General features: G+C 42.8%; 1 protein-coding gene across 2 annotated transcripts in view; it reads left to right on the forward strand.

Moving 5' to 3' along the window:
• Positions 1-324: 324 nt before the first annotated feature.
• The window catches only part of Chsy3 (chondroitin sulfate synthase 3), a 242845-nt gene continuing 228440 nt past the window's right edge, over positions 325-14729 (forward strand). The window contains exons 1-2 of one of the 2 annotated variants that reach the window (XM_021150917.1): positions 325-1469; positions 4230-4513. In XM_021150917.1, coding sequence (XP_021006576.1) covers positions 662-1469; positions 4230-4513 — 1092 coding nt within the window. In that variant the 5' untranslated portion in view covers positions 325-661. The remainder of the gene's footprint in view (positions 1470-4229; positions 4514-14729) is intronic. The other variant, XR_003835424.1, reaches the window with a different exon arrangement.

Consider the following 14729-nt stretch of genomic DNA (forward strand, 5'->3'; position numbering starts at 1 on the left):
GTATCTAGAGGGCGGGGGTGGGGGCGGGTCGGGACCCAGAGTGGAGCCAGAGGAGGGGGAGACCAGGGGACAGCCGCGCTGAAAGCCCGAGGTGGCCGCACAGGCTTCGTTTCCTTCCGGAGAGGAGGATGGCCGACCCAGGCGCAGGCTGGGGGGCGTCCAAGAGCGGGTGATGGGGAAATACCGCGGCCCGCGCTTCCCCACGCCTGGCAGCCACGACGCGGGTGGCTCCTCCTTCGGGCCGGTCCCAAGCCCGGCAGCGGGCGGGCGGGAGGCGGGGAGCGAGGGCGGAGGCTTCGGGAGGAGGAGGGACCAGGCGCGCCTGTGACAGGGTGGCAGCCGAGAAGCGGACGCGTTGCCGCCGCCGCTCCTCCTCCTGCAGCTCCTCTCGCGGCCGCCGCCGCCGCCGCCTCCGCCTCTGCCGCTGCCGAAGTTTCACTCCCGACCCTCGGCGGGAGCCCCAGCGCGGAGCAGAGCTGCCACCTCGCCCGGAGCTGCAGCGCAGCTCGGTGTGGGGAGAGCCAGCCCGCGTCGGCGGGCAGGCAGCGTTCCACGGCCCCGGGCTAGGGGCGCGGAGACCCAGCCGGGGCGGCAGCCAGCCTAGGGGACCCGCGACAGCGCCCACACCGCCCACTCTGCCTCCGTGTTCCGAGCCGCTACGATGGCCGTGCGCTCCCGCCGCCCGTGGGTGAGCGTGGCGCTGGGGTTGGTCCTGGGCTTCACCGCCGCGTCCTGGCTCATCGCCCCCCGGGTGGCCGAGCTGAGCGAGAAGAGGCGACGCGGCTCCAGTCTCTGCTCCTACTACGGCCGCTCCGCTACCGGGCCCCGCGCGGACGCGCAGCAGCTGCTCCCCCAACCCCAGTCCCGGCCGCGGCTAGAGCAGTCGCCGCCCCCTGCCAGCCACGAGCTCCCCGGTCCTCAGCAGCCGGAGGCGGCGCCCGGAGGTCCCAGTTTTCGGAGCAGCTCCTGGCAGCAGCCGGCTCCGTTGCCGCAGAGGAGGCGAGGACACACGCCCGAAGGTGCGACGGCGCTTCCCGACGCTCCCGCTGCCAAAGGGGAACCGGAGGAGGAGGATGGGGGCGCGGCTGACCCTCGGAAGGGTGGCCGGCCGGGGAGCAGCCACAACGGCAGCGGGGACGGGGGTGCCGCTGCCCCGACCTCCGGACCCGGGGACTTCCTGTACGTGGGTGTGATGACCGCACAGAAGTACCTGGGCAGTCGCGCGCTGGCCGCGCAGCGGACCTGGGCGCGCTTCATCCCTGGCCGCGTGGAGTTCTTTTCCAGTCAGCAATCTCCTAGTGCTGCGCTTGGCCAGCCCCCGCCACCTTTGCCCGTCATCGCGCTGCCGGGGGTTGACGATTCCTACCCTCCCCAGAAAAAGTCCTTCATGATGATCAAGTACATGCACGACCACTATCTGGACAAGTATGAGTGGTTCATGCGCGCCGACGACGATGTCTACATCAAAGGTGACCTCCCAGTGTTAGCTGTCCCCCCTGCCCACCTCCTAATTCCTTTCTCTGCTGTCAACCCCAGCCTCTACCCACCTCCTCCACAGCTTCTCTGCCAGCACCTGCTCTGGGCTTCTGCAGCCCCCTGGCCAGCTATCCACACCCCTCGCATCCGCCCATCATTCTTAGCCTGAACCTCCTTGCCTGCAGTCTGTACCTTCCTCATACCTGCTCAGGTTTATTCACTCACTTTCCTCGCTCTTGCAGTTGTTCATTCCATCTTCCTCAGGTCTCTACTCTGAAGGTGAAGAAAGGGTCCTCATAGATAACCCCAAAGCTATTCCCGCCCCTCCCCCAAGCTCGCGGTAGGTGAGTTTCCCCAATCTGTCCAGAGGGGCGTGTCCTGGCTAAAGGATTGCAAGATACAAGATGCTGGCTAGAGCAGGGCTGGGTATTTTACGTTGTTGCTTTACTACCTTGTGCCTTTGTTTCAGCTTAACCTAGAGCAGTTTTAGGATGCCTGCAGTTGAGGATAGCCTTCGTTTACTGTCCCAGACCCCTGTTTGAACATTCTGAAGCTTTTAGAAACTTGCCCCATATTGAGACCTTGAATACACCCACTAGCCCCAGTGTGCTGTACCTCCCAGCCTATTCCCCATTCTTTGCCACACTTTAATAAAATCCATTGGCAATGACTCCCCAAAGGTCAGGTGAAGAAAAGGGGTAGACAGTGCATTGGACTTATACAGACCCTGGAACCCCGCAAGCTGCATCATACACACTAACAGTCGAACCTGACCAGGTGATCTTGGTTGCTGCAGCGTTTGAACAGATTCTCGAACTACCCAGCCCACACCATACAGCCACAGCATGAGGAAACTTTGTCAGTGTTAAAAGAAAGGAGCAGCTTTGTATCCAGATTGTCAGCAGTCCTGGCCAGAGAATTTCAGAGCTCAATAGCTCAAAGTTCCTTAGAGCACAGGAGTCAACGTTGTGGTTCAGACAGTGGAAAAGATGGGAAAACCATTGCAAAGAAAAAAAATAGGCTTGTCCTGGAGGAGCAACCTCCACTGTCTGTGCTCCCTACCTCTTATTCTAAGGAGTGCAACCCCGTCTCACCATGTGCGGGCTACTTATAGACCTATGACTTTGTCATGATCGAGGTTAATACCCTTCACATAGTGCAAGGACAAGCAGATTCAAGGGTCTTCTTTGGGGCAAGGAGTTGGTGTCCGGTTAACAGGGCTGTTCTGAGTTTAAGGGGGAGGAGCAGATCTCGGAGGTGCCTTTTGAAATGAGAGATTTTGATGGTTAAGTGGCAACAAGTCTATTACAATTGTATTCCTCAAATGTGATATTTATGGTGAAAACTGTGATTTTTTTCAGAAGGATTGCCTTCTGCTCACTGCCTGGTGGAACCTAGGCTTTAGGGTGACTAGCTTCTATTTCCCATCACAATCACAAAGATTTTCTGGCAAAGGTCTCACACTTTGCAGTGTGCGTTGCTAGGGCCTACTCCTGCCATTTGTTTTAATGATTTGGAGTATATTGTCCCTCAAATCTTTGAAATGCCACATTCCGTTTCTATTAAAATTAAAATGCATTTCTATTAAGAATCCAGTTATAGTTTTAAAAAATTCTTGTTGACAGCTGGAGGGTGAAACACGGGATGGAGACAGTGGCCACACACCCTGTCCATCGAAACTGAGAGTGCCAAGGCTGACTAAGAACACTGAAGAGGGTGACAACTTGTTCTCATGTTTGGCTATATGGAGTATCAAATGCTTTGAACACTTCTTGCTACAGGATTTTATTTTAAATCCCTTCTTTTGATCAACTTACCACACATAAGTCAGTTTATCTCATGATTTTGATTGTAATGTTCATGATTTTTCTCTCTAAAATAATGCCTTCCCAAGTTCAATTTCAAGATGAGGTTTCATTTAAATTGCCTCCTAAATAATGTAACATATATATGACTGAAATTTAATTAATGAGAAACACCCAACCTAGATGATTATTATAAAAAAATAATCGTTGGATATTGGAGCTATGAAGGTAGCTAAATGTGTAAAATGCATTAGAACCAGACTTGCACCTCCCAAAATGATGTCAAAAAGAAAAGCATATGAGATATGGTGGAACGCTCTTTGGAGCTCTCCCCCCTGCCAGTCTAGTCTACTTGATGAGCTCCAGGCAAGTGAGAAAGACTCTCCTAAAAGACACCCAGGCCAGTTAGAAACACACTGTCTTCAAACCCAAAGTGTTTGCAACCAGAGGAAGAAGACCTAAGGTTGAACTCTGGCTTCTGTGTGTGTGTGTGAATCCCCACACATCAGGAAATAGACACACAAATACAGACAAAGAAAACGATTGGTGGATTGCCAGACCAACACCAAGTATCAGCATTTGATATTATGTTGTGTTTCTGGGAGACTTTGTTACTTCAAATGTGCTAAGAAACAGTCTTTATTCCCCTTATCTTCATCTCACCTCTGCTGAAATTGGATGGCAGATTCGTTAAAATTGTGTTAAGGTTTAAGAAATACCCAACTTTGTGTTGGGACAGGGAAAGGGGGGGCATTTGAAATGTAAATAGATAAAATAATTGATAAAAAGGAAAAAAATGACAGAAAGGAGAATTATTTCTTCTTCTTCCCAATGGTACCAGGTGTACACGGAGGTTAAGAGAAATGGCGGAAGTTCTCTCACTCCATTGAACATGGTAATTGCCTGTGAAATGAGGACAGGAGGTGACTCTCGGCTTTCTCTTTTTAGGTGATAAGTTAGAAGAATTTCTAAGATCCCTAAATAGCAGCAAGCCTCTCTACCTGGGACAGACGGGCCTGGGCAATACTGAAGAACTCGGAAAGCTGGGGCTGGAGCCCGGGGAGAACTTCTGCATGGGAGGACCTGGCATGATCTTCAGCAGAGAGGTTCTCAGGCGGATGGTGCCTCATATCGGCGAATGCCTCCGAGAGATGTACACCACACACGAAGACGTAGAAGTAGGAAGGTGTGTTCGCCGCTTCGGCGGGACGCAGTGTGTCTGGTCTTACGAGGTAAGCCTTGAAGGTGTGACGAGATAACTGTGTCTAACAGGCACATGGCGCTTTGCATCCTGGACCACAGTCCTATGTATTCAAAATCATAGTACCTGGCTTTACCACGGATTTGGAAGTGATCTCGGGATGCATCTTTCTTATCAGACCCAAAGCCTTGCTGAGGTTTTGTTGTTGAATCTTAACTTTAAGCACACTTTCTGTTACATCTCTGCCACTGGATACACCCGCCACCCCTCTTTATTTGCTTTTTTTGGGTGTCTATATGCATGTGTATTCATTTGCTATCTCTAACAAGAGACAGCAATTGTAGTTCCTTCCACATAATTTTTAATTATTTTTGACTTGTTTTTCTTTTTTATTTATGTGATAACAGCTCTTTGTATTCACAAGGCTACCATGTGGGGTCCTTGAGAACTTTCAAGTGGGAACTGGACACTTAGGGAGAGGTCGGCAATATGTCATTCGTGATAGGTTCATTTCCAACACTTTATGGCTTTATTTGATAATGTGTGAGTAATCTGGGAAATTGCCTGAGGGTGTCACATGACTGTGCCTTTCACTTGGTCTCTAGACTTTACTTAATGTCTGTTTTTGTGACAACTTATCAAAAGCCAGAATTATTTAAATATGGAGAGGTATGGACTGTTAGGACATTGTTGATATTAGTTTTGTGGATTTTTTTCCCCTTTAGAATTTGACTTTGAAATCAAATGAATTGTACTTTAAAATAGTTTTCCTGAAAGATAATTTTAGAAACAATTGATTTGATGTTTAAGTAATACATTGCAATTTTAATGCAGCTTGTTTGCAGTTATTTGGAGTTTAATTTTATTTTACCTTTCCAGTGGACACGGAGTGCATTTTAACTTCTTTACTTTCCAAGGTTTCATAAACTTAGCAGGGAGGATGTATTTAAGAAAAATATGTCTCAAGTGAAACAATTGTTTCTCAATGTTACATGGTTCCTTTTATTTTTCTTCCAGGGGTGTAATATCTATTTTGTTTTTAAAAATGTCTTGTGATACAATTCACTGAGGTATTTTAAGTAATTATTACACACAGGAAAACTTACTGATAATTATGTATTTGAGATCTGCATTAGGCAAATTAAGATGATTATACAAGTAATTGCTTTCACCAATAAAGTAGCAATATTTATTTTATAAAGCTGTCCTATAGCTTTTGGTAATCCATGCTGATAATTCTAACCCTTGCAAGCCTGAAGAGGAAGGATGGTGAGTTTGAAGTTAGATTGACCAATACAGGCAGACTCTATCCTAAAAGCAAAACAAAATGACAGTATTTAGAAGACTAACAGCAAACTATTACAGCTTTTAACACTAAAGGTAACTTCACTGAACTCAATGAAGAATTCTCTCTAATATAAAATTACCTGGGAAACAACCAGTACTTAATATATAAAATGCACTCAGCTAATTTCACGTGAAGATAAGCAATTTTGAAAGGATGAGTGAAAGCAAAACAGAGAAGACATAGAGTTCTTGATAATTTATTACCTTCAGCTAAATAGAAAGTGCTAGCAAAAAACAAGATCTTTATTGTCTCCCACATTCTCACTGATTCAGGTACAAATGTCCAGTCTTTACCTTGTGCTTTCTCTGTTCATGTTCCATGGCGAGAAAATGTTCTCAAGTGATGTGCAAGCTCTCTTATAGGCTTCACACTGGTGATATTCCCCATAACCTTTGCAGTATGTTTCAATTTGGAATGACACTTGTCTGTCAATGATGTCAGAGTCTGTAGGAAATACATCATTTCAACATTTGGTTTTAGCATTGGAAAAAAAAATGAAGTCTCCTGAATTGCAGAGTGTAAATGACACATTGAGCAGCACTAAGGCCCTCAGATAGACAGTGTTGAGTTTGTGTCCTGTTGTCAACACATGCTGGTTACATTATCTCGGTAAGCGTTGTGCATCAAGCCCAGTGGTATTCCATCAGGAGCTATATGACATGGATTCTTAAACTTTACTAACGTAGCAGTCACTGGTAATGTTGATTCATCGTTATCCAAAGAGCCAGACTAAAAATTACAACTTTTAATTACATGTTATATGCTTTAATGGTTTTTGTGAGAAAACTGTATTGTTTTAGTTTAGAAATACCAAGAACCCAATGAGAGTAAACTGACCGTGAAACCCAGAATGCTTCTAAATTGCATTATAATGTAACCAAATTAAAGGAGAATGTGTGGAATAGATTATTTCATTTGGCATTGTTCAACAATCCTAAACAGGTTAGACTATATCTACTTAATGAAAAATGACTCAGGCCACTCCTAGATTCATTTCAAGAGTTCTGTTCTGTTTCCTGAAGTCTTCTTAGCCTCAATAGGAAGTTAGTGCTTTCCCATTCCACCTTCATTCACATAAACTCTCCCCCCTCCTTTTGCTCTCTCTCTCTCTCCCCCTGAAAAAAGAAAACATCACGCAAAACTCTTTAGTAAAATAAAAACCTACATTTACACAGAAATATTTATGTAAATGTTATAGCAATTTATTTGTGACTACCTCAAACCCAAACAACTCAAGTGGTCTCCAGCTGGCAATCTGCTTAGTTTTTAGGAACTCATCTCTTAAGGCAGCTGGAAACTTCTCTTGCTGTATCCCAAGATTTTGAGACACTAACTTGCAACTTCAGTGCCTGGCAATCATATCCTGAGAGTCTGGTTGCCAGGAGACTTCTTCTCTTCTCCCCATCTACTCCCCCACTTGCTTGTCTTTCGAGGTACACGAAGTGCCAGATGCCATTGGAGAGTATTGATGGATACCTTCCTACTTGGGACTGAGACATCCAATTTCCAAGTTGTTAAGACTGAATAACCCCGAAAGTTGCTGTTGCTCTCACACACACAGACAGGTTCTGTGTATGGATTGGAGCCTGTGGGAAGGCGATTCTGTTGTCCCCCCTCCCTGTTGACCCCCTCCTGCCGGCTAAGGTCACATGTCCTGTGGAACCCTGACTTAGACTGCTATGGGTCGCTCTCATCTTAGGAGGCTCTCAACATTATCTTGGCAACGGAGGTTTTAAAGTTTTGTGTCTTGTTTTATGTTTCCTTCAGTAGAGGCAGGCAGCTTTCAGTTCTCTTCATGTCTCACTGGACACCAGGATTTCCATGGGAATTTATTTTATATGCCTTGTCCTAGCTGATAAAAAGGGAAACAATTCTTGGGCTACAAATTTTATGAGATCTGTTTCCTTAACATGAACTTTGGCAGTTAAGAATAAAATTTATATTTTAAATACTTTGTTGTGAAGATTATAATTAGTTGTGATTAACTCTGAGTCACCTATGAATGTCCCATTAAGAAAAGATATGAAAGAATTCCCCCTTAAAGTAGATTAATCAAGAGCAAGTCAAGATTTGAATTCTCCACTTCATGTTTCCTGTGACTCTGTCTTCTGTCTGTCTGATGTGTGAGTCTGAATTTGAATCTGTGTCTGCATCTGTGTTTGTCGGGTGTATGTGACCATCCCTAACAAAGGGCTTCTCTCTGTCTTTATTGGGAAGCATGAAGAGCATCACAGGAAGAAGGAATGGGACTCTTTATAGCAGCGGTTCTCAACCTTCCTGATGCTGTGACCCTTTTAATGCAGTCCCTCACATTGTGGCCATCCCCCTACCAAGACTATTTTCATTGCTACTTCATAACTGTAATTTTGCTACTGTTATGAATTGTAATATAAATATTTGATATGAAATATATCAGCTTTGCAACCTACAAAAAGGTCAGTCTAACCCCTGAAGGGGTCGTGCCCATAGGTTGAGAATCACTGCTTTACAAACCTCTGTAAAGGAGATTTACAAGGGACTAAGTCACTGGCTCCAAATGAAACTAACTAACCCAGATAAGAAGCATCATTGTTTACCAACCAATATCCATAAATGGTTACATTTATGGGGGACTTTAGAAAGTTACTCACGTCTTCTGTATTTTCTGCTTTTGGCAAATGATGGACACACATTACCTGAGCCAGGAGCATGGAAGAGTGCATAATTCAAGATTACAGCTGTGCATTATCTTAGGTTGTAAAAATTGTTAACATGGATAACTGAAGACAAGCATTTAGGTTCTTGCACTGGTCTCTTAAAGGCAAGTTAAACAGTTTGAGGACACAGTAGGCTAGCAGTCTTAAGTAGCTTTAAGGTATATTATTCACTCTGGCTCTGAGGTCCAGAAAATGTTCCAGTCTCTGAGAATATAAGAGATGCATTCATAATATTGCCACACTGTATAAAGAATTAAACATTTTTAGAAAATCCCTTTAAACTGTGTATCATGTATATTTCCATTTTTATGGTAAATTAGCTTATGTATATGGTCATGTTTAGTTTATTAGCAGTATTGAAATTTTTTATTTAGTATCACTTATATTTAAGAATTAAAATAATTTTAACTTCATTAATGGTTCTCCCCTGGTGAGGTCTACCTTTGATCATTAAAGATCAATTGACGACTGTTAGGTTTTCTCATTTTGATTTTTGTAGTAAAAAAAAAGGAAGATACATACTTCAACTAGATGTTATTTCAGAAGTCTGTTTTGCATTGGTTAAAAATAGTTTTCTGTGACTTTACAGATCCATTTCCCATGAATGAACAGAATTTTATTTGACTCTTTTCATGGCTAACTTAATGTGAGAAGTCTGATGGTCCCTTTTGGCCTATTAATGTCTATGAACATTTTAGTGAATTTATTATTTTTACAAAGGGATATGTTTCTTGAGTTGTTCTTCAGCTTTTAAGCAACACCAGAGAGCTGTGGCTTTGGATTATATTAAAGTCTTCATAGCATCTTTTAGGTTAAAATCTTTCAGCCATTCCCTCCAGGCTGTCACCTTCTTTTAAGATATTTCTTAGCTTCCTCCTGGTCTTTGTGAATTATTATTTCTTCCTCCTCCATCTCCTCTTTTACTTCACTGTCATCTTCGTCATCTATCCCCCTTCTTTCTCTCTCTCTTCTCTGGTATAAGCATGGGTGTGTACAGGTGTGTGCACATGTGTATGCCACTGGCCTCATTTGTGTGTCCCAGTGTGGAGTCCATAGGTTGATGTTGGGTGTCTCCCTGAGATATTTGCCATCACATGTGTTTGAAGTAGGATCTTGAACTGAACCAAGAGTTCACCTTTTAGGCTACTCTGTATCCCAGTTCTGAACCATGTGTGATTTAGTTTTGGGTCTAGGGACCTGCACTCAGCACCTCATGATAGCACAGCAAGCACCTTAGCCATGGAGCCACCCCTCCCAGCCCTAACCTCTGTTATCAGAATGTCTGTTGTCCCCTAGAACTAATTAATATATGCAGTAAAGTCTAAGACACAGATTATATTTTTATTCAAAAGCCAGTCTTTCAGAAGCTTTTGTTGTTGTCTGTTTGTTTTTGGACTTCCCTAATATCAGCAAGCTTCTCTCGTCTGCTCTTTCTTCCCTGCCCCATTTGTCAGATGAAACCATCCTGAACTGTCTTTGTGAGTCTCTCTTGCTGCTGCGCTGTTTTCTTCATTGTACAAAAATAAAATCACCTCCTGAAGTTATGGAAAACACAGTACAGATGTCGGTGCTCTGTAAGCTTCGCGCATTTCCACTGCTAAGTGGTTCCTTATCACCTGACCTGAGACAATTTATGTATTCTAAATAGATGCTTTCCAACAGTTGAAGATGCTATTGAAGTTTGAGAGATGCCTTCAGACAACTGCAAACAAACTGAATGATAGCATGACACCCCTGTCAGTCTAAATGGTTTTCTTCCCTAATAAGTCACAAATATTCCAGTTTCTTGAAAAACAAATCAAGTCAGTTTCTGGTTCGACTTTCATTGTCGTGTTGTCTGAAATAGTGTGTTCCCCTGAGAAGCATTAGTTCAGCTGTTCTTCTACTTAGCAAATATTCAAAATACGAGGCAATGCACCAGACATCGAAGTGCAGTTTGTGTTATGCCATGTTTCTTTTGTAGAATGGCATAGTTTTTAAGGGGACATTTTGTTCAAGGAATTTAACTGATACAAGAACAGAGAGCTCAGAGATGTGTGACCCATTATTTGATGTTGCCAAATACCAAAACCAATCAAGGAAGGTGGGGACTGAAGAGCTGCTGGGTCTCACAGGACCAGTGTGGTTCTTATTTAATCTCCTATGAAGCACCCTGATCCAAGCCCAGTGTCAGTCCTCATGTGTGTTTAATGTTGTTCTGTATTGAACATTAGCAGTTCAGTAAGTGAGCTACAAGCTTATGAATTAACTGAATAAACATGATTTACTCTTTAAAACCCAACAGGCACTGTCTTGAGCCTAATAGACAATAAAATTGATTTCTTAATTGTTCTGAGGTTCTCAAGTCTTTATTTACTGATTCTAATCTTGACAGCGGCGTTCTTCATTCTTTGTATTCAATAGTATCTGAAGATTTTTTTTTACTATCTCTTTTTGTTTCATTAGTTTTTATTGGGAAGTTATTTATTTCTAAAAACTATATCTCTAAGAGATGGCTTGGATATGCATACAAAAGAAAAGGAGCTGTTAAAGTTCAAAGCTATCAAAGAAAATGACACTTCAGAAAAATATGGCAACAGCTATGAAAATACATATTAGCTCTTGTTTTCTGAACATTAAATAATAATTCAGAGTATTAGGACCTAATAAAAAGAAGCAGGCGAGGAGAAGGAGTGTGGAGGCGCACCAGATCATTCTCAGCACTGCTGCTAATAGAAGGTAGTGGATTCACTTGGATGTTTCATATAACTTCCCTCAACAGACACCAGGCTGGAGGCTGAGCGGCGATCCTGCAAAAGGAATTCCCTTTAGAGACAACAGTTGTCATCAAGTACAAAGGTTTTGGTATATTGCTGGGTTTTATTTTGAAAGGAAAAAATGTTCTTCGGAGATTTCTCTGTAGCTAAGTAGAACTGTCTTAAATCCTTTCTATTAGGCTGGCTAACAGATAGCTTGAAATGTTAAAAACTCAATGTACAGGTATTGTGATATTGGTTGAGAGACTGTATGTGTGATTTAGCTAATCAAAGGATGGTAGGGGACCACTGCAGACTTAACACTTGGCCACCTCTAGAAGAGGATGGCCATCCTATCTGAGGAGCATAGATGACAAGGTTGAGTGGGATTCCAAACAACTAGGCCTAAGATTAAATCACCATTTCATAACTGTGACCTGATGTTTAGAAATGTCTCTTTTCATAAATACTAATTTAATTTTAAGGTAAACTTTGCAATCACAAATCAGAATATAAGAGGATTTAATGAGGTAATACCAAGACAAAAACTTAATGAAATGAGGGTATTTAATGTACCTGAGTATGAATCCTGAAAAATACATTTGTTAAAGCTCATTTGTTAAAGTGGTCTACTCATATAGCCAGCTGCTTTCCCTTGTCCGTGGAGCCCCCTTTACAGACAGTGTGTCATGAGTCCACCTTTCTCATCTATGGCATGGACGACGAGGAGGACTCTGGCTTCTAGCTCACTTCTTGCCTTCACGTCTGACAGAATTGGACTCCCACCTCAGACACGTCTCTCAATATTATTTTCATTCTGCACCATGGAATCTCCAGTTGAGTCCAACTGTGGTAATCTGTGTCATAATACAGATGGTATCACTCTTACTCAATTTTATTAGCAATGGCATTTCTTAGCTCGCCAGAGATGTTGATAGGCACATTTAATAACTTCATTCTCTATCAGTGTCCTTCATTTCTGTTGGCCACTGCCAATTGCAAATTACTCCTAGATCAGAACTATCCCTGCTCCAATCCCTAGTTTGCCATTCATGGGCTGTGTTACTGTGAACAAGTTATTGTGTCTCTTGGTTCTTAGGCTTTCATTTCCTCATCTACTGAATGGTATTGCAATAATTTTTTTTTTCTTAAAGGGCACTTCTGGGAAGACTAAATGGCTCGATGCGTACAGAAGCATTTCAGAGTAGTAGCTAGTATTGTTCGCTGTTTTTTGAAGAAGCAAAATGCCATAAAGTAGTGCCAACTTATAGAGTCATTGTGGGGAGTATAAAACGTCCATATTTTGAACGTCTTTAGAAACTTGCTCAGTACACAAGCCATGTGTTCATGTTACATGTTTCTAATATCCAAAATGGCAGTGTTCATATGCCTTATGCCCCATGGGAAGAGGGTAATGCCAATTGGAAAGTTTAGTTATAATGTGTCTTTGAAAGGTCTGTTCTGCTGTAGTAGGGGAAGTTTTGATTGATTGATTGATTGATTGATTGATTTTTGTATTCATCTGTGTGCGAGTGTGTATGCATGAGTGTAGATGTCTGTAGATGCCAGAAGCTAACATCTGATCTCCTGGAGCTAGAGTTGCAGGTGATTTATATAAACCACCTGACAGGAGTGATAGGAGCCAGATTTGAGGCTTTTGTAAGAGCAATATGTAATTCTAATTGATGAGCTATCTCTCCAGCCTCAATGTAGTGGTTATTGATTTTGACTACACAATGGTATTCTCTGAGGGACGTTGAAAATAGTTGTGTTATTGGAACCAACTGCTGGTCCAATATATCAGAATCTCTTACAGGGGATGCCTATTGTTTGAAATAGCCTAGGTGAGTAAAGTGGTTCTAGTGTATTTTCTAAGGTGGATGTAGTGTTGGCATCACAGTACCCATTAGAGTATATGCATGGCACATATTCATGTTTGCTCTGGGGTGGAGCCTATGCCTTCAGGCTTGCACAGAAGTACTATACCAACTCAGGTATCTCTCCAGTTCTCAAGTGTACTGATTTTAAGTTAACTCTCATATTTAAATATCCAGCCAATATTGAGTTATTCTTTATTTTCTTTTACTCATAGAGACTAACAAAAACTGCTATTATATAATTGTCATCCACTTGTTTAAAGAAGCAAATTCCTCAGATTTTAAGACAACAATATAAAACTATCACTTACAGCCACATGGTTTCTCTTCTAATGACTGTGCTCAAATATTACTTTAAAAAGAACAGCAGAGTGGATCTTTAGACATTCTTAAAACTATTTTCACACATTCAAGGCTTGGGGAATTATAGCTCTTCCTAATGACTATATCTGAGTGATATATAATAACAGAGTTCTAAAAACACTTGCATGTTAATTCCCATTATTTTGCTGCTGTGATATTGACTTATTGCATTGGACTTTGGTGCTTTAAAGATAAAAGGCATTAGAGTGACTTGTATGATAAACTCCAGAAATCGTAACTTTATGGGTTTAAAAATCTTTAAATGTAAATGTAATGTCATCTGCTTGTCACCGGTAAACATTCCTTTGCTCGTCACTGTACTGACTTCTCTGGAGGTGCAAAGTATATGGTACTTGATTTTAAATAAAGGAAAGGAAGGCTCCTTAGAGCTGGAAAATGCAGTGTACCCTTCAAAACTTTAGTACCGTACGGGACAGTTGGCAGATAGGGAGAGGATGGAAGGCTGCACAGTATCAAATAGCGTGTTTAGATTAAGCTTATCAAAGGTACGAAAAGTGAGAATTAAAAACTGTAGCAGCATCCAGTTATAAATGACATACACATCATACTCAGAAGTTCAGATGGGTCTGTAAATGTGTGAGGAAGTCTTAGACTTTCGTGGGTAAGTGGGGACTAGAAGAAAGTGTAAGATTGTGAAAAATCATTCTGGCTGATGGTAATGAGCAGCTGGTATGGAAAATCAACCCACTGGGTCATAGAAAGCTTGGATGAGTTCTGAGTGGAGAATATCACACAGATGTTTCTCTGAATGTCTCTCATGCAAGAGGATGCCTTAACAGCCCTGTGCTTAAGGACAGGGTCTTATGGGATTTCTTTGTAGCTGCTGATCATGTGAGATGGATTTTTTTTCCTTTTTTTTAATTAGGTATTTTCTTCATTTACATTTCCAATGCTATCCCAAAAGTCCCCCATGCCCTCCTGCCCACTTTCCTCCCCCCTCCCACTTCTTGGCCCTGGAGTTCCCTTGTACTGGGGCATATAAAGTTTGCAAGACCAATGGGCCTCTCTTTCCAGTGATGGCCGACTAGGCCATCTTCTGATACATATGCAGCTAGAGACATGAGCTCCGGGGGATACTGGTTAGTTCACATTGTTGTTCCACCTATAAGGTTGCAGATCCCTTTAGCTCCTTGGATACTTTCTCTAGCTCCTCCATTGGGGGCCCTGTGTTCCATCCAATAGCTGACTGTGAGCATCCACTTCTGTG

The sequence above is a fragment of the Mus caroli genome, chromosome 18, assembly GCF_900094665.2.
Source record: "Mus caroli chromosome 18, CAROLI_EIJ_v1.1, whole genome shotgun sequence".
In the NCBI taxonomy this organism is placed as follows: Eukaryota; Metazoa; Chordata; class Mammalia; order Rodentia; family Muridae; genus Mus; species Mus caroli.